At 40.3% G+C, this 20,089-nt stretch overlaps 1 protein-coding gene across 7 annotated transcripts in view; it reads right to left on the bottom strand.

Annotated features, from left to right (window-relative positions):
* The window catches only part of SRPX (sushi repeat containing protein X-linked), a 142,359-nt gene that overhangs the window by 8,307 nt on the left and 113,963 nt on the right, over window positions 1–20,089 (bottom strand). For 6 of the 7 annotated variants that reach the window (XR_015749836.1, XR_015749837.1, XM_087966853.1 and 3 more), the window contains 4 exons: window positions 18,439–18,565; window positions 17,488–17,609; window positions 15,072–15,251; window positions 13,544–13,677 (listed from right to left, as the gene is read on the bottom strand). Coding sequence is in view for 5 of the 7 variants with exons in the window: in XM_087966853.1 (XP_087822979.1) it covers window positions 13,544–13,677; window positions 15,072–15,251; window positions 17,488–17,609; window positions 18,439–18,565 (563 nt within the window). In the remaining 2 variants the exon portion in view is untranslated. The remainder of the gene's footprint in view (window positions 1–13,543; window positions 13,678–15,071; window positions 15,252–17,487; window positions 17,610–18,438; window positions 18,566–20,089) is intronic. The other variant, XM_087966857.1, reaches the window with a different exon arrangement.

Raw genomic sequence — 20,089 nt, 5'->3', positions numbered from 1 at the left:
AGTCCCTTCACAATAAAGTCCATTGCAATTTCTTCCCAAGGTTGGGTTGGTTCAGCAACTTGTTGCAGGAGGCCAGGGGTTTTTCCAGTTCTGTGTTTCATTGCGGCACAAATTGAGCAACTTTTTACATAGTCCTCGACATCAAGCTTCATTTTTGGCCACCAGAACTGTCTTCTCAGTAAATGTAGGGTTTTTAGGAATCTGAAGTGGCCTCCCAGCTGGGAGTCGTGGCTACGCTTTAGTACCAGTAGTCTTAGGGTTGTGGGTACATAAAGCTTAGTCCCTTTCCAAGCTAGTCCATCATTCATTGTCAACTCGGTTTGATGGTCCAGGAACCAAGGAGCCAATAGGGCCGTTTTCAATTCTGTAGTCAGCTTATCTTCCAGGTGTTTGGGGTTGCAGTTGGCTTGGGCTCGAGTGGTCACTTGGCCTGCCGATTGAGCTTCTGAAATTAAGGCTTGTACTATTTCCTCTCGATGGCTGTCAAACTGAGGTTTTCTGGACAGAGCATCCGCCAGTACATTTTTCCCTCTGGGGATATATTTAATGCTGAAGTTGAATCACTTGAAATATTGGGCCCAGCAGACTTGTTTGGGCGATAATCTCCTAGGGGTCTTTAGAGTCTCGAAGTGTCTCTGGCGCCCCTTCTAGAAAATGCCTCCAAGTCAATAAAGCGGCAATAAATGCCTCCAAGTCAAAAAATACAGCGAATGCTTCTTTCTCCCAGACTGCCCACTTTCGCTCTGTGTCTGTCAGCTTTTTGGACACTTAAGCACAAGATTTCAGTTGGCCTTGAGAGTCTTTTTGCAGCAAAATGGCTGTCACTGCTACATCATTTGCATCTTTTTGGACAATAAAAGGCTTGGTTGCGTCTGGGTGCTGGAGGATGGGCTCAGCTGCCAAGAGGCGTTTTAAGGTTTCAAAAGCTTTCTGACAGTTCATAGTCCAAGCCAGGGGTTGACTCGGCTTCGGTTTGGTGGGTGACAGGCCTGTTTTTAACAGCTTTGTCAATGGGAGGGCAACTTCAGCAAAGGACGGAATTAATTGTCTATAGAAGTTGGAAAACCCCAAGAAACTTTGAAGTTGTTTTCAGGTTCTGGGGGGTTGCCAGTCCAGGACTGCTTTCACCTTTCTGGGGTCCATTTCAATCCCCAGGTTGGATATTCTGTAGCCTAAGTAGTCCAGCGACTCTTCGTGAAATTCGCATTTTGAGAGTTTCACATATAATTTGGCGACTAGAAGATTTTTTAGAACTTGTTGGACCAATTGATCATGTTCTTCCATGGTTTGACTGAAGATAAGGATGTCATTCAGGTACACGAGGACCCCCCCAGTAAAGGTGCGGGTGTAGCACCTCATTGGTGAGCTGTATAAACACTGCAGGAGCTCCCTGAAGTCTGAAAGGCATGACTTTGAATTGGAAGCTACCCAGAGGGTAGTTAAAAGTAGTTTTCCACTCATCTCTTTGATGCGGACCTGGTAGTAAGCTTCCCTGAGATCTAGCTTGGTGAATACCTTGCCCTTCGACAGGTGGTTCAATAAGTCCTTCATAAGGGGGAGAGGATATATGTTTTTGACGCATATGGCTTTCACGCCTCAAAAGTCAACACACAATCTCAACCTTGAAATCTCAATCTTTCTTCTCCTTGAACAACACGGGAGCAGCTAATCTTGATTTGGCAGGCTCAATAAACCCTTGTTCCAAATTGCTGTCAATGTATTTCTTTAATTCAGTCATTTCAGCAGGCGTCATGGAATACATCTTTAGTTTTGGTAATTTCGCCCTGGGCTCTAATTCTATGGAGCAATCAGTGGCTCGATGAGGAGGTAAAACATTACATTCTTCTTCACTGAATGCTTCAGCCAAGTCTTTGCATTGGTCAGATACCTGGGGGGTTATCTAGGAGAAGGTGGGATGCCATGGATGCTGGCTCAGGCTCTGGGTTCAAGCTGACCGGTGGCTTTGTAGTGGGTGGAAGAGGGGGCAATGGACCCATCAAATGAGGATTTTTCTGAATCCATCCTCCCATTTGATCATCGGGGCCCATTTGTCTAGCCAAGCAAGTCTCAGTATGATTGATTCTGACATCTTGGGGGCCACTATGAAGCGTACGAGTTTGCGATGGGGCTCTAATTCCATCTTGATCAAGTCTGTCATTTGAGTGGCTGCTCCCCCCAATTAAGGTTCCATCCACTTGCTCAAATCTGATTGGGTGTTTTAGCGGTTTAGTCTTTATGCCTAATTGTTCAACTATGGGGAGTCCAATAAGACATCTAGAACACCCAGTATCGATGACAGCTTCTAACTCCCTGGCCTCCCCCGTGTTTGGTACCACTAACTTGACCTTGACTGTAAAAGGTATGATGGGATCACTCACCATTGGGTCATCTTCGCAGGTCAGGTTCTTGGGGACATGGTGGCAATCTGGTGGTCCTTTGCTCCCATCTGCGCAGAGGGGGCTTTCCCAGCTGTTTGGTGAACCCACCCCTGGCCGGAGATCTTTCTTGATTCTTCCAACCTCTAACAGCTGGATTAGACTCCGGCTGCGGTGCTTGTGGTACAGGAGCAGGGGCCAGACAGTCTGCTGCTCTATGGCCGGCTTGGCCACACCGGTAACATTTCAGCACCCTGGTGGGTTGGGTACAAGCAATTTTGGCTGGTTCAGTCGGCGGTCTTCTAGCCACAGTTCTCTTAGGCAGGGCTGCCGGAAGGGGTTTCCTGTGTGGGTTGATGCTACGATCTAAGCTGAGGGAGGCAGCATACCATGATTGTAAGGTATCTGGGATTCCCCTAATTTCACAGGCCTTCTTTACTTCTGGATCAATGGCGTTTTTAAAATAGTGTAAAGTCATTCTTTCAGGCCAATCCATGAGGTGGCTTGCGACCCTTCTAAAGTCCCAAATAAATTCTGACAAGGGTCACTTGCCTTGCCTCATTTCCATTAACTTCTCTTCATTCTCTGCTACCCTGTCTGGGTTTTCAAATCTGAGTCTTAATAATTGAATAAATCCAGTTACATTGTGTAATTCGGGGGCTTGTTCATTGTGTAGTTGGGCCACCCAGTCTGAAGCATCCCCTTCATTCATCCCATTTGTTATGGCCATAACCAAATCACGCTCTGTGGCGTATTGATCTCCAAATTGTTCTATATGGGATTGGATTCAAGTGAGGAAGCAATTGAAATGTTCATGGTGGCCATCAAATACGGCCTTAAAGGGTATTTGGTCCAGCCTGGGTCATGGTTGCTGAAGTGGCACATGCCAGGCCCCTGCAGGTTGTACTGGAATGAAAGGAACAGGCCAGGTGGCGTATGTAGGGTGGGTAGGCCCCCTGAATCCTGGCTGGGTGGTGCTTCTCTGGAATAGGGGTCCCTGTGGCCTTGCTGCCGGTTGGGGCTGTATTTGTAGTTGCCAGGAGGAAGATGGGTGTGGCCTGGTTCCCTGGTCAGGTGGAGGGGAAGTGTCTGCTGTCTGGGCAACCCCCCTTTAGACCAGGGCTGTGTTGGTGCCATTGGCATTGAATCCACCCCGGCCTGGATAAAATCCCCACACTGGAGGGATACTCTCTGCAGGGGGCAAAATTTCTTCTGGAAAATGAGGGGATTGCCTCGGAGGCTGCAACACACCTCTGTCAGTTGATGCTTCTTTCTGGCTTCCTCCAACTGGCATCTGTATAATCTCCTCGTCCCTCACGATACTTGCGTAAGTGAATATGGGTGATCTCAAACTTCCACCTGTCCAAACAGACTGTGAGACCAAGCCTGTCACCTTTAAATTCTGGAACTGTTGATGTAAAACTGCCCTTGATGGACTTCCAGGATAAATCTTGGGGGTGTCTTCTTGAGAGAATTCCGACCCCAATTGTCTCTCTTCCCTCCAATCTGACAAAATAGCAATATGCCTGGGGCTAGAGAAAGATTTCTCTTCAGACAGCTGGGTTACATCTGGGTTATAACAACTTCTTGAGTTGAAATGCTTCGGTATAGCTCCCAAATCTTTCTTCTACTGCCATTCTGAAAGCATCCATCATCTCCTCCAAACAAGGGCTGGCAGATCCAGTTAATGCTCCGGAGGGAGGGCCTCCCCACACTCCCCCTGCACATGTCCAACTTTGGCTGGTTGTTGATCTTTCTCCATCTCTGGGAAAAGAACTCCGGGGTATCAGCCAAGCCCCTTCAAAAAGTCGACTTTGGGAAATAAATGTAAGGCATCCAGAAAGTATCCATGACATCAATCACTCCGAGACATTTTCTCTCCAACTGATTTATTTAGAAACAGATCTGGTATGTCTAAAGCAATTTCCCAAAGTGAAATTATTTTCGCGCATTACACAGAATCCACCTTCTCTCCTCCCACTTCTACACTTCATAAATCACAAGAACCAATTAACTGCAACTGGAATTTCTTAATACGACATACAGAATAACCTGGAACTTTTCAACTCCTCCAACCCCCTTCAAATAAAATGTGGCAGCTGAATTTCAAAGCTGACAGGTGCAACCATTCTTGTAGTCCTTGATATTCTAGTGATTTTTTCATAAATTAACCATGGTATCTTTCTGGACTGTTGCAAAATTTTGGAAGGGCACTGTTGCAATGGTTCTCCTTCCTCTGTGGTTGGTTCATTGCCCCTCACTTGTAAAATACCTGAGGACTCAACATTGTCACTCTGCCTATTAAACCTCTACATGAAACAACTGGGGAGGCCACTTGGGGTTCAGTGTCATGATACAGATGATGATATCAAACCAAACATCTTGATCCTGGGCCTTCCAGGTATTGATTGCAATGTTCTGATGCAATGTTTTGAGGTTTGGGTCTGGATAGGCTGAGGTTTGGGTTCAGGCTTAGGCTGAATTGTGGCAAAACCAAATGGCTATGGTTATTTGAGCCTCCTGCATCGGAGTAGTTTTCATCTTTGGTCTTAGATGAAATTGCAAGTCTCTGTTCAAGACTGAACCACAATCGGGGATCATCCTGGATTCACAACTCTGCTCAAAGAGCAGGTGGTAGCTGAGGTCAGGAAGGCCTTTGCACAAACCTACCTAATTGCCATTAATAAGAAGCCCTTCAGACAATCATTTATGTCCTAGTCACCTCAAAATCTATCAGTCACACTGAGTAAACCACATCAGGAAGTCTAAAACTATTTTATGGATGTTGGCTATAATTACAATCTTGTAAGCCTGATTGTGTTGTACCCTCTCCCTTGTCTTATATTCTAGTGAATTAGTGATGCACCTGCCTCAATCACTCCCAAATGTTATCTTGTTGCTTTGGACTAAAAATACTTTAGTCCTTTTTTTTAGTTCTTGCCTATTTCCATCTAAATTATCTTTATTACTCTCTACAAATATAATTGGACGAGAGCAACATTAATGGATAGAGACTAATTTTATTAAACATGTTTAATTGTGAAATAGTTTAACACTTAAGAAGCTATTCACTTCTGACTTCCAGGGTCTAACTCGGGTGTCAGCAACCTGCAACTTTGGAGCCACATGCGGCTCTTTCATCCCTCCACTGCAGCTCCCTGTCATGTGATACTACCACTGGCTGGCTCCGACCCTCACCCTCCCTTCCCAGTCATTGCTTGCATGGTCTGAGAAGGTAAAGGCGACTGCGGGGAATGGAGACTTGCTCCATATTCCAGATTGGGAGTAAAGGCATGGATTTCCTCTGCCTTTTATGTTCCCACCCTGCAGGTGGGGGGCGCCTGCCCACTGGCCTCTACCCACTTCTTGCCGTTGCCACCTGCCCCTCCAGGAGGCACTGTGCTGCCACATCACCTGGCGGGGAACGCAGTGGTGCTGGTAGCTGGAGCCTTCCCAGGACTGAGCAAGCAGACCCCTGCATATAGAGATCAGCCAGTGCCATCATGGCAGCAGTGGGGAAAGTGCGCACCCAGACTGGTTTGCTTTCACTGGCCAGTAGTGGGGCTCCACGCCCACACCTCCCAGCCGGAGCACCATGTTTTCTTGCTGGCCACCTCCAAGGAGAGAGCTGTCCTTGGGCCTCCCACCCCCCCACCATGGGGGGGAGAGAGGGAGAGGGAAGGGAGGTGTCTCCCCAACAGGATCCATGTTAGAGTTGCCTTATTTTGTGTGATTTCCAACGCTTGACTTTGCCTGCCGGCCTCCACTCCCCCTCCACAGCCCAAGTGGTTGGATTCACATGACCCATGAAGCTAGGCAGAAGAGCACAGATAGATGGATGGAGAGATAGATGAATGGATGGATAGATGAGACAGAGAGAAGACACAGAGAGAGGAAGATTTACATATATATGTGTGTGTGTAAAAGAAGAAGCAGACATCCTGCCATCTCCGGAACTAAAAATTGTACTTACTAAGCTTTTGTCAGCCTCTGCTGACATTGTCAGAGTATTAAGCTACCATTACAAAGATCTATGCCTTTATATATCATTAATCAATTTAGCCCTTGCACGCGTGATAGGCCCTTCCAACTGCCTCCCACCCGTAATTAACCATGTTGTTTTACTTCAGTCATGATAGTCAAAGGAGGGTGTTAGGGATATACACCCTAGCAGAACATGCAACGGCAGTCTAGCAAGCAGGCAGATATGTGAGAACAAAACGTTGTAGTAGCTTACACTCAGTAAGACAGATACACTGTGCAAGTTAAATAGTTTTTATTCCAGCAAGAGTTATAGCATAGTCAAACAGTCCATATGTCATACACTAAGTTCAGTCAGTCCGGGGGTTATTCAGTTTGCAAAGTCCAGTGTCGAAGAGAGTTCATTAAACTTACAATCAATCAGTCCAGTGATATATCTCTTTTGCAGTCAGAGATATGAAGAAAATCAAACCCCTTTTCTTCTCTCAGCAAACACGCAGTTATCACCATCAATTCATCATTGTCAGCATTCCAGTATAAGCCAGGGAAACAGTGAGCTCTCTTGCTCCCTCTTATGGTGATTTTACAACCGCACCGTATTTTTACTTGGTTTACAGTTTAAAGTGATACATACACTTAAACTCACTAACATAGTTTATATATTATTTTACCCAAACTAAGTTAGGTAAACAATGTTATCCCTAACAGAGGGTTATCTCTTGTTTCCTCTCTTGCCACTTTCCATCAGGGAGCAGAGATCGATGACACCCCCCTATACCTGGGCATGTGGATTCATCCTATGAAGGCACAGTCAGGCCTGTTCAAATACAGAGGAGCCCGGCAGAGCTGCCCTAAGTTATAATGGACAGGAATAATGAAGAATGAGCCGGGCTGACCACAAGGTCACAAGCAAAGCAACAAATTGCAATAGCAGGCAGGTTAACATCACTTCTTAGAGATTAGCATTCCAGGCTGGGTCTGGCAAGAGACAAAACAACAAGAGATGACCCTCCTTTGACTAACATGACTGAACAACAACAGGGTTAATTATGGGTGGGAGGCGTTGGAAGGGCCTATTACATGTGCAAGGGCTAAACTGATTAATGATTAATGTCTGTTGTTTGTCTGTCACAGATGAACCCAATACACAAGCCTGATGATGGCAGATGAGATTCTGCCAAAACGTCGCTACAACTTTAAAAGCACAACTATAATGATGTGGGAAAATACCCGAACAAAGCTGAATAAACATATAAATACCCACAAAAACTTAAGAAAAAACACACACACACATAGAGTTATCGATGAGAGAGAAAGAGATGAGAGAAAGTGAGATGAGAGAGAAAGAGATGAGAGAGAGGGCGGGGGAGAGGGAGAGGGAGGGAGATGGAGAGATAGAAAAAGAGAGATGAGAGAGAAAAAGAGAGTTGAGAGACAGAGAGAGGGAGAGGGAGAGGAGAAAGAGATAGAGATATGACAGAAAGAGAGAGAGAGATACAGAAAGAAAGAGATAGAGAGATGAGAGAGAGAAAGAGACAGAGAGAGAAAAAGAGAGAAAGACAGAGTGAAAGAGACCCATTTCTCACAGAAAAGAAAACACCGGGAACCACAAAACTTGGGAAGCCATGGCTGGGGAGTCATGTGACTGAGTGGGAGCAAGTGACATTGAGTTGGCCACACCCACTCAGGTTTTGTAGCTCCCAGTGTTTTGTTTTCTGTGGGAAAGGGTCCAAATGGCTCTTTGAGTGTTTAAGGTTGCAGACCCCTGGTCTAACTGAATGATATATTCAGTATAACAAGGTACCCTGTTTCCCAAAAATACGACCTACCCTGAAAGTAAGTCCTAGCTTGATTTTTACACGTGTGTACACATCCTACCCCCCAAAATAAGCCCTAATTAAGATCCCACTCCAGAGTGCATGAGTAAAAATTAAGCTAGGGTGGGGATTGGGTGGTGGAGCTGCCCTACCACTTATCTTTGGACAGTTGTAGCCAGGCCTTGCACCTGGCCCATTTCTTCTGCAGCCAGCAAGGCTGGCAAGGCTTTCCTGAAGGCCTCTGTAGCTGATAACAAAGTTCTGGATCAATCCAGAGCTCTGTCATCTGCTGCAGAGACCTTCAGGAAAGCCTTGCCGACTACAGAAGAAGTTCCTGAAGGCCTCTGTCAGGGAAAAGGAGGCCGGGGGCGATACGCGCAAGTGAGGTTAGTCAGTGGATAACATCCCCCGAAAATAAGACCTGGTGCCTTTTTTGGTGGCAAAAAATATAAGACAGGTTTTTATTTTCAGGGAAACATGGTATTTGTATGTTATTATATGGTTTTACAAATATAGAGGGAAAGAAACCACAGTTCTGAAACTGATTCCTAGGAGGATTAGAGATATATGGAAACAATATCAATTCTTGACCATTAATTAAAAGAGAAGTTAATTTCAGATGGCTGATCCCAAAGGGAACAGTTAATTGGGATGACAAAAAATATAGGCTAGATTCGATAGATAACTACATTGCTGCAACTGAGAGAAAAGAAACAAGAGAAGAACTGGAAGATAAAGGAAAGGAGGAAGCAACAGTAGAAGAGAGAAATATATGAGAAGAAGGTGAAACAGAAAAGACAGAACAAGAAGGAGCAAGGGCAAAAGAACAGAGACAGACAAGGACAACTAGAATTAAACCTATATATAAGTAAAGGAGATGGAGAGGGAAAATGAAATATGGACAATAAATATAAATGGATTGAATTCCCCCATAAAAAGGATTTTTTGCACAATTACAAAAGTTAAAAATAGATATAATTTGCTTGCAAGAAACTCATATAAAAAAGAACACAGTAATCTATTGAAATGGCCTAAAATTGGGAAATTATATTTTTCATCAGCGCAGCAAAAGAGGGATAATTCTTAATGTACCTCTATACATTAAGGAAACAATAAGCTCCAAACAAATATATGCAGATGAAGAAGGAAGGATTTTAAATGGTGGAAATAGTGATGAACCAAAAACAGATACTTTTGATAGCAATATTCGCACTAAATAATAAGCAAGAAGAATTTTACCAAAAGTTGCATAAAAAGATATTAGAAATGGAGTATCAAAATATGTGTATTGTAGGAGACTTTAATGCAATTGTAGATGCAAAATTAGACTATAGGAGTAGTAAGACAGGGAAAAAGGAAAGAAAAATACTTCCCAAGGCATTTTTTAAAATGATAGAAGAAACTTGTATACAGGATATGTGGAGAGAAATGAACCTGAAAAAAAATCAATACACATTCTATTCAAATAAACATAAATCATGGTTCAGAATTGATATGATATGGATGTCACCTGAATTAAGAACCAATTTGCAAGAAATTGAGATAGAAACCAATACTGGGCTGACGACAATCTGATAAACGTAAACTGGAAAGGAGAAAAGAAAAAGTTGAGATGGACACTGAATCAATCTATATTAAAAGATAAAGAATTTATACAAGCAACAGCAAAGGAAATGGAATTTTTCTTCAAAGAAAATAAAAAAGAAGAGACATCACTGCAAAATGTATGGGACACAGCTAAAGCACACATTAGGGGATTAGCTATAACTTAAATTGCAAAAAAAGAATAAGAAAGAAAAACAACATCAAATGACATTAAGGGAAGAATTTAAAAAACTTGAATTGGAATTACAAAGACATCCACAAAAGAAAATTTTAAAAAATTGAATGGAAATAATAAAACATATACTGAACTTAATAGAAAAGGAAGGATTGGTGCAACAAATTAAAAGAGCAAAACAAAACTTCTTGGAAAATGCTAATAAATCGGGAAGATTTATTATCTGAAAAAGGAAAAAGAGAAGAAACTGATGTGAAAAGATGTGAAGAGGAAAATGAGATTAAAAAGAAAATAATTCAAGAATTTTATGAAAAATTATATGATAAAGAAAAAAATTAGGAAGAAATGATGATATAATACTTGGAAAGAGCTAAACTACCAAAGAACATCAAAAATATGTTAAATGAGAACATCAAAGATATGTTAAATGAAAAATAATGATGATGGAGCTGACAGAGGTGACAAAGAGGCAAAAATAATAAAACTCCAGGACCAGTTGTATTACCAGCAGAAATATATAAACATCTACAAGATACCTTAAGCCTGTCAATGCTAGAGGTTTATAATGAGGTACTGCTAGAGGCCTAAATACCAAATATTTGGACAGAGCAAATATTATCTTAATTCTAAAAGAAGAAACAGATTTGACACAAGTAAAAAACTATAGGCCAATATCATTACTAATTGCAGATTACAAAATATTTGCATCAATAATGGCAAAGAGACCTAAAATAGTTTTAATGAATTTATTCATCCAAACCAAAATTGATTCCTACCAAAAAGACAAATAAAAAACAATGTAAGATTTATTTTAGATACACTGGAATATTATGAAACACATTCAGAAAAACAAATGTTGATCTTTTTAGACATGCAGAAAGCATGTAAATTGGCAATTTATGATGAAACAGCTAGATTGTATGGACTTTGGAGAGAAATTTATAAACATGATTAAGACAATATACTACAGACAAACAGCAAAAGTAATAGCCAAGGCACAAGACAAGGATGTCCATATCCCCATTGCTATTTATATTAACACTGGAAGTGTTAAACAAGAATATTAGACAAGATGTAGAATTAAAAGATATAGGAATAAAAAAAGAAAAATATAAATTACAAGTATTTGTGGATTATTTGATATTCATCCTAGAAGAACCATTGGAAACTGGTCCCGAATTAATGACAAGAATAGAAGAGAATGGGGAAGTAGCAGGATTGAAAGTAAACAAAGAAAAAAATAGTTAAAAATCTTACAGGCAAACAAAAAAATGAACTAATAAAAAAGACAGACCTTCAGATAGTCAAGAAAATTAAATACTTGGGAATATATTTAACAGCAAGATGTGCAACAATAAAAGAAGATAACTATATAAGGCTACTACATGAAATAATTTTGGAGGAATGGATAAAATTTGCAATTATCAATGGTAGGAAGAATAGTGACTATAAAAATGGATATTCTACCAAAACTACTTTTTTTGTTTCAAACAATTCCTATAAAAATAGAGAAAAAAATATTTTGATGAGCTAAATACAACAATTTTGAAATTTATTTGGCAAGGAAAGAAAGCTAGAATAAGATTGAAAATGTTGCAAGAATCCAAAAACAATGGTAGATTTGGGCTACCAGATTGGGAACTATATTACCAAGCATGCGTATTAACATGGGTGAAAGAATGGATAACTCTCACACATAGAAGATTACTGTAGAAGGTCATGAACTCCAGTTAGGATGGCACACTTTTTTATGGTATGATAAGAACAAAAGTAATAGCTACTTCCAAAGACATTATGTAAGGAATGCTCTATTTTTAGTATGGGAAAAGGTGAAAGCAAAAATTTATATAAAAATACCAGGATGGCTTTCAACAATGGAAGCATTTGTTCACCCAAATCTAGTAAACCTGGAGAAAATTTTAACATATAAAAATATATTAAATGCTAAAGGGAAACTAAAAATTAAACAAGAATTACAGAAACGGTGTTGATTTATTGTGATAGCCACAAATGCAAATGCAAGTGAGATATGAGAAAGATGTTAAGACTTATGGTTTTTATAAAGAGCAAACAACATTTAATCAATGTTAATGGTGGATGAAAAGTTAATTAAGAAATTATATAATTTTTTATTAAGCCTAAAAATGGAAGATGAATAGGCAAAAGAGGCAATGATAGTATGGGCAAAAAACTTTGGATATACCATAGAATTAGATGATTGGCAAAAGCTCTGGGAAAGAAACTATAAATTAATGATGGCAACTACATATAAGGAAAACTTATACAAAATGTTTTATAGGTGGCACTTACCGCTGGCTATATTAGCCAAAATGTTGAAAAACATGTCTGCTAAATGTTGGAAATGTAATCAAATGTTACATTTTCGTCCAACTGTAAACTCTGGGTACATATTATCACATGTGGTGGACATGTCCAAAGGCAAAAAAAAATATGGACGAAAATGCATACGTGGTTAGAAAAAATGTTAAAGCAGCATATAGATTATAAACCAGATTTCTTTTTGTTAGGCATATTACCAAAGAAATATGATAAAGGGAATGTATATTTAATATTACATGTTTTGACAGCAGCAACAATTGTATTTGTGCAACACTGGAAAAATGAGGAAACATCCACAGAAGAAATAATTTAAAAAGATTAGATTGTGCAGAAATGGACAGACTAACATTAAAGATAAAAGAAAAAGAAGACACAGAATATTTTCAAACTTGGGACTTGTTTTAACAATGGTTGTAAAATAGAGGTAGAAATTAGGAGTTTAATGTTGTTATGTAAACTGACTCAAGACAGTACGCTGTTCACTATGCACTTATTGTATACGAAGAGAAAATATATAAATAAAATTTTAAAAAAGAAACTATTCACTTCTGAAAGCTTGTCAAAAAAAGGAGTGGTTACACATTAAATTTCACTTTCACACGCAAATTCTGTTTAATCACATACACTTTTAAGACTCTCTGATTTTTTTCCTGGAACCATTAGGTCATGTATCCAAAACAAGGAGTCCCATTTCATTCTGTATATGAACCATTTATTTATTTGTGGGGAGGGAGCAGGAAAGCAGCCTTTAAGTGGAATGGACTAAGTCAAGGTTGAAAGGTTCCTGAATTAAAGCGATTGTTCCTATATGCTTGCCAAAAATTTTAGACTCATTTTGAAGAGGAAAAAATAAGCATAACTCCAAATTGTATCAAGACCATTCTCCTCGAAGCTGAATTACTGCAGCAATGGGTCAGAAGAGGAAGCAATTTTGCAGATTCACCTTTGCTCCTGTTCCATCCAATCTAGAATGGATTAAAGACTTTCTTAGAACAGAGTGAGTAGTGAATTTAAAGGGAAATTATGAGAATCACCTTTTGTTTAACAAGAACTGGAACTCATTCACACAGCCCTTTGTGAGTATGTGGAACTGGAACTCATTTCATTCACTCAGCCCTTTGTGAGTATGTGGATCCAGATTATCATAATGTGTATTCAATAAAGGAGCAACACTTTAAAGACACTGTCCATCTATATTTATTTGGGAGTAGAAATAAAATTTCACTTAAGTATAATAAACTTTTCTTTACCTGCAATATTCCCAGCTGCATTCTGTAAAAGTAATTGGATGCAGTAGGAGTGGATATAATAAGCAACCTCCGTTTTTCATAAAACTGATCTAGAAGAGCTGCTGCTGTCCTCACACCAATATTAATATTCATAGCTGAGAGATATACAAAAAAAATCATGCTACCATGTTCATATAGAAACTTGAAAATAAACAACAAATCACATAGAAAAGGAGAGAGAAAAAGTCTTAGCTAATGCCAAAGTTTAAAAAGTTTTTCCAGCTCCTGGAGAAAGATCAGCCTTTTGTATACAGTTTCAACAGATCCTATAAGAGTGCCAGAAATGGGCTCCAAACCCTTCCCCCCACTTCAAATCCAGACCACAACACAACCCAATTAATCTGTAACATTTGAAGTTATTTTTAAATTGGTGATGTAGAGCTTTGCATTTGAAAGGAGAAAGGTGCTTTGGAAAATTAGAGTTTGCTCAAGCAGCATCAGCCATCAATTTCCTAAAGCACCTGGATCTTTTTTTTTCCTGGATTGCTTAGCAGCACAACTGTCAGCCTCCAAGAAGTTTTCCTGACATCTTTTGCTGCTTGACTCTTGCTGGTTGCCTTGGAATAACTTTCAATATGTAATTTCCGCACCTATTTTCCTCAGAACTTGCTTTCCTTTGTTGCTATCACTTCAATTTCAGTAAAAGTACTTTTCTCTATTTTAATAGAGACTAAGATTTTCTTTCTTGGATTTTGAATGGAAGCACAGCTGACAACCACCCCAGGAGAAGACTCATTTAATTTAAACAACTGCAAACAAGTGCTATGTGAGCAATTATACATTCTTTGGAAGACCTTTTCCCCTTTGAGTTCCCAGTATTAGAAATAGAAATAAAAAATAAACAAGAGATAGAAATAAAATCTCAATCTAACCCTCCCTTCATCTCTCCTTCTAACTTTATTATATGGCTTTTATCAATATTTATCCAAAAAGACCAAGAAATCCACAGAATAAGAATTGGATAGAGAGAAATATTCAAAGTTAGAGAACATCCATGGATTTTCATAATCCAAATTTACTTTACTTTACTTTGTTCCACAAAGCTCTTCATTCCAATTCTGAACACTACAGCATCATTTGTTTTTTAGGTTTATAAAAGAATTGAAAATTATAATGGGAGAAAACTTTAGGAAAGAAATAGAAAGCTAAGTATAGTTATAGCTTTTTCCATAAATTTCCATATATCTCTAACACTGAAGATGTACGGAAAAAGAGAGAACTTTCTTGGCTTTAATAACAATGATACAAAGATAAAAAGCAATGCTATTATGTTGACTGCCATTTTGTCAGTCTATTTACAAAATGAAATAAACATTTTTTTTATTGCTTATTGGCAAAATATTGTCCACTTAATCTACATGTAAGTTATGTTAACAAAAAAAACTTGAAGAAACTTGAAGGGGTATTAGGTTAAGCTGTGTTTCAAATAATGCATATAATCCTGAGCTATATTCTTCTCTCTTACAGGATTTATTCATTACTCACGTACGTGTACAGGTTGGCTCTGTTCCTGACCAGCCTAAATTATACTGGCAAACTCTTGCTGGACTTCCCTGCAATTCATACCCACCAATGCAGGAAAAGTCACAAGTTGCACCATAATTATCTCCATCACCAGAACATTTTATGTAGCCATTGTCTGGGGCATTCAATTTTCCACAGCGTCTAACTTTAACAAAATAACAAAATTCAGTATTCATCATCATTCCGGTACATCAAAATGAAAATCTAGTACTTCTTGAAAGATGTATTTATTTCTAGTTAACTAATTAATAAGTAGTACATGATTAATATCTATTAATTCATGGGATAATAATAAGACTATCTGGGTAACAATCCTGTTTTTATACAGCACTATCATTTATAAAGCTGAACTCCCAATGATCCTAAAGCCAGAATAATGCCATTTATTATACCTGTTTGCTATGATGGGAATTTCAACTACAAACTGAATTGGATTGTTTTATTTCCTAAGCGCAATGTATCACATTAATAAATTGAATGCAATGCTCACGTCTAATCAGCAATTTCATCCTTTATATAATTACATGAACATAGATGATGGTATAATCAGTAGTGGGATTAAAATTATTTAATAACCAGTTCTCTGCCCTAATGACTGACTGGGTGGGTTTGGCTGGGGTGGGCATGTGACTGGGTGGGCATGGTCAACTTGACGTCACTCTTGCCAAGGGGCACCTCACCTCACCCCTCCCCTAACCACTCCTCGCCCAGCACTGTTTGGGACTCTTCTCCCTCAGATAGTGTCTGGGAGGGCAGGCACTCCCATATTCCACCTTGGCCAGGCAGGAAGAGCCAGCTGGTGGAGGGACAATGTGGGTGATGTAGCCTCATGGTCACTTGCTGCCCACCGCCCATTGGCAGCCATGGGGGTGAGATGCAGACTTGGGGAGAGGGCTGAGCGGCAGTGGTTTAGCCCTAGCTTGCCTTTTTCACTGCCATTAACTACAGGAGGAAGGAAAGGGCAGGCTGAAATTGGGGGTTGAGGCCAGCTGGGAAAGCCGAACTGCTGTCCACAACTGCCAGCGGGATCGGGGGAGGTGAGGGCTGTGAAGTGCACCTGGCTTGAAGTTTCCAGCCCTTTCTTTGAAAATCTGCACAGAAGAGGGAGAGGAGGAAGCCCCCCACCCGGCATCTTTGTTGGACATGGAGTCCTCACCAACCGGTCTTGCCTCACTGCCTCTCTGAGGCCAGGGTCGATCATCCCTTCATGCGTGGTCCCCAGGAGACTACCCAAGAGCACCTGGTGTGCTCAGGCTAGGCTGGCTGGCTTGCAAGGCATTGGCAGGGGTGGCAGGGGCTGGGATTGCCACTTGGGGAATGCAGCCAGGCCTGAATCTCCGTGCACTCAGGCTTTTCCCCACTCCAGCCTCCCAACCATCTGCCTAAACCCATGGAGGTGAAAGAAGCAGAGAGGACTGGCTTTTCACGTAGGTTTATCTGGCTGTTGGGGGGGGAAAGATGGGGGTCTGAGGAGGATGTGCCTTGCCTGCCGCTGCTGCTGGCAGGTGGGGGCATCCATGGACCACAAGGCTGCACCACCCACATTGCCCCTCTGCCAGCTGATCCTCACACACCAGCTGGCTCACCTGCCAGCCTGTGCTCTTCGACTGAGCATAGCAAGCCCGGAGCAGGCCTCCGTCCCCCACTGTTGGCTTTACCTTCACGAGCAACCGCAGTGAGCAGAGCAGTGTGAGCCCCGCAGGCTGAAGGTGGCCAGGGACCAAAATGCTACTTTGTCACATCACCCGTCCACCAGCCAGCCCACCCCCACCCACCCGCCCCCTTTGACCAAATATGGTGGGCCTGGGGTGGATCTTCCTCCTCCACCATTGGCCTTACCTTCTCCAGACCCCCATCCATTTTCCCCCCAACAGCCAGACAAACCTAGGCTAAAAGCCATCCAGGCAAGGAGTGGCTGGGAGGAGAGGGGTAGGGGCAGGGGCAGCCAATGATAAGATCAGCTAGTTCACTGAACTGCAGAAGAAGTTAGCTACCGGTTCACGTGAACCACTGTGAACCCGCTGAATCCAACCACTGGGTATAATTATCTAAATCTGAGAGAACATTTGCTATCCTCAAGAGTAAATCCCAACAGTAAATCCCAGCACTATATGCAATAGAGATTATGGTGTAGTAGTTCAGTCATACAAAATGCATCAACTTATTATCTTCAATGTTTTTGAAAAAGCTGGCTCCTATTTATTTTGTGTTGTCCACATCAGCCTGTACCAGTGTAATACCTTCCAGATATATTGGAACTGTAACTCTGAATATTGGCCGTGATGGGTACATTCAAGAAGCTAGTCTACATCTCTGAATAACATGTGAATGTGGTTTGGGTTCAATGACTGTGCTTGTTTTTAGCTGGAAAGAGATCTTACCTCTGACTTTGACCAAAAATTTGCAAGTTTTCTTATTCCCAGCTCTGTCATACACAGTATATTGAATTTTGTGATCTCCTTCTGAAAAATATGAGCCTGGTGGAAGTCCTTTCAAAACAACACTAAAAATGAAATAAAGTAATGTTAACTTTTAAAAAGACAGCAATGTCTCATTCTTGCAGCATATATTTTAGAAAATATGGACTAAATTGTTAATATTATACTTATCTGGAACTTCTGAGAATCTGACTTTTTAAAACACCATCTACTGATATGCAACAACAATAATACTATAGCGTCACTGGTAGCCTCACACTGCAATGAACAAGGACACGTTCAATTTTGCAGCTACTAAGATTGTTGGACGAGCAGGCACAAAAACAGCCAGGGCAGTGAAACAGGCAACAGGAGCGATGATTTTCCACCAGCCTATCAAGTACTTAAAAAGGCGAGGGCTGGGCAGCACAAGCAAATAATAGCTGATGCCATAAAAGCCAACCCAACACACCCCAATCAACATCTAAAAAAGCCAGTTACAACAGGCACTATAAATACCACACACAGAACAGCACACACTCTGCAAGAGAGAAGTTTCCTGAAGATGGGCTCCAGCACGAATCTGAAAGCTCAGAAGATAAAACCTCTGGTCCTGGTGACTGACCTAGATTGGATCCTGCAACACTGTATATGGATATAAAATCTGCACTAGCTATATAAAAGTTGATCTTGTATCTTGTTACTTGTCAATTACTTCTATAAAATTATTTGGATTGCATGTTTGAAAGAAAGGACTAGGAACTAAAATGCTGTAAACTTCTCAATTCATACTAACTTGTAGAGCATTATGTATTAAATTAAAAGTATATAAACTTAAAAAGTGTTTTTCATCTGCAGCTTTTACATTTATAAACTGTCACTATTGTTCAATTTACTTTTTACATCTTTACCCACTCTGTCAAAATGCCATCAGCAGTATCCCGTCCCTCTGGAATATCCCAGAATACCCTAGATGTTAATTTATTGGGTTCTGCTATTTTCTCCTTTACACTTGGACACTGAATTCTTGGAGGTTCCATATCTGTAAATTAAAACACAGACAAACATAATGATTTGTTTTAAGCTCGTGTTACAACACAGAACATTTTTAAACAATAGTAATAACATTAACTCACAAACTGCTACCGGGACAGTTAAAATTAAACTGTTGAATATTAAAATGATACCAATAAAATATCTAAAATACTAGCGAACTATTTATAACACCATCTATGCAAAGAAATAAAATGTTTCACACAAAGTGATTTATTGCCTACTCTTAATTTTAGTTACCTGTGCTGTTCAAAATTTTTCTAATTTTGTAAAAATAAGTGCTTTTTCTATTCAAAGCACTGTTCTATTCAACAGTCTTCAGTTTTTTACTGCATTATAATTGACACCCCTACTTTTTTAAAATACTTTTTTTCATTTTTATCATTCATGATGTATTTCAATTAAACTTGATTTATTTGTAGACAATCATTACTAGCAGGCCAGTAAAAACCAAACTAAAAACTAAAAGTTTAGTAAAATTTGCACCAAATTTCAAAAATCTGGTATTAATTTTGAAGAAAGTGGAATTATTCAAATTAAAATAGATGGCAGAAGACTAGGAGACTAAAGCTTTAAAGTTCCATTTGCAGACTTTTAAATATTTTGCTTGCATTTGGATTGAAATGTATATTGAAACTATATGAAACTTTATACTGGGTATCCATTTTTGCTGAAAGGCTCTGTGTTCCCAGTAAAGTATATATAGCCTGAAGCTATATAGCCAGTGGTGGGATTCTACCGATTCAGACTGATTCAGGCGAACCAGATGTTAAATTTGCATCTGGTTTGCCAGCCAGTATTTGAACCAACCGGCTGGTCACACCCACCCCTCCCTTCCCCTCCTAGGAGTCTCCACGTGGCCCATTTTCGATGCACGTAAGTGCAGGGTCCATGCAGAGGCTCTGGGAGGGGGAAAAACACGCCTTCCGGAAGTCCAGAAATGGGCTTGTTTCCGGAGAGCCTCCAGAGCCCGTGGGAGGCCATTTTTACCCTCCCAGAGGCCCGAGGGAAGCCTCTGGACCCTTGGGAAGGCAAAAAACGGCCCTCCCAAAAGTTCTGGTAGGCCACACCCACCAATGACCATCCAGCAACTGGGCACCGAACCAGTTGCTGGGATATTTGAATCCCATGCCTGTATATAGCTTCATGTTCTTATTTGTACAAATCAAACTGGTTTATACATTACTTATGTCAAAAATGAATATATACATCTATTAGACTCAATGAATACTACTGTTCTTTTTTTAAAAAACTTTGCATTGTAACATTAGCTTCCTCCTTAAGGCAAATTAATTAATCATCAGTAAATTGAAGCTTGTGATTCTGCACATAACTACAAATATTCACACTGGTTAAGAACTTTTTTTGCTGATAAAAAATGGATAGGGCAACCTTTTATAATGTGCTGCCCAAAGAACGGGCAGTTACTGTAAATAAGGCAATGCCTAGTAAGAATAAAATTAATAAAAATGAAATATTCCAGTTTCTGGAATTTTCAGTGTTTCAGCTATAT

This window comes from Notechis scutatus, chromosome 5 (genome assembly GCF_049901735.1).
Source record: "Notechis scutatus isolate UNSWTSFEM ecotype Mainland chromosome 5, rNotScu1.2, whole genome shotgun sequence".
Taxonomy (NCBI): domain Eukaryota; kingdom Metazoa; phylum Chordata; class Lepidosauria; order Squamata; family Elapidae; genus Notechis; species Notechis scutatus.
Note: the sequence above shows the minus strand (reverse complement) of the source record. Positions and strands in the feature narration are given on the sequence as shown.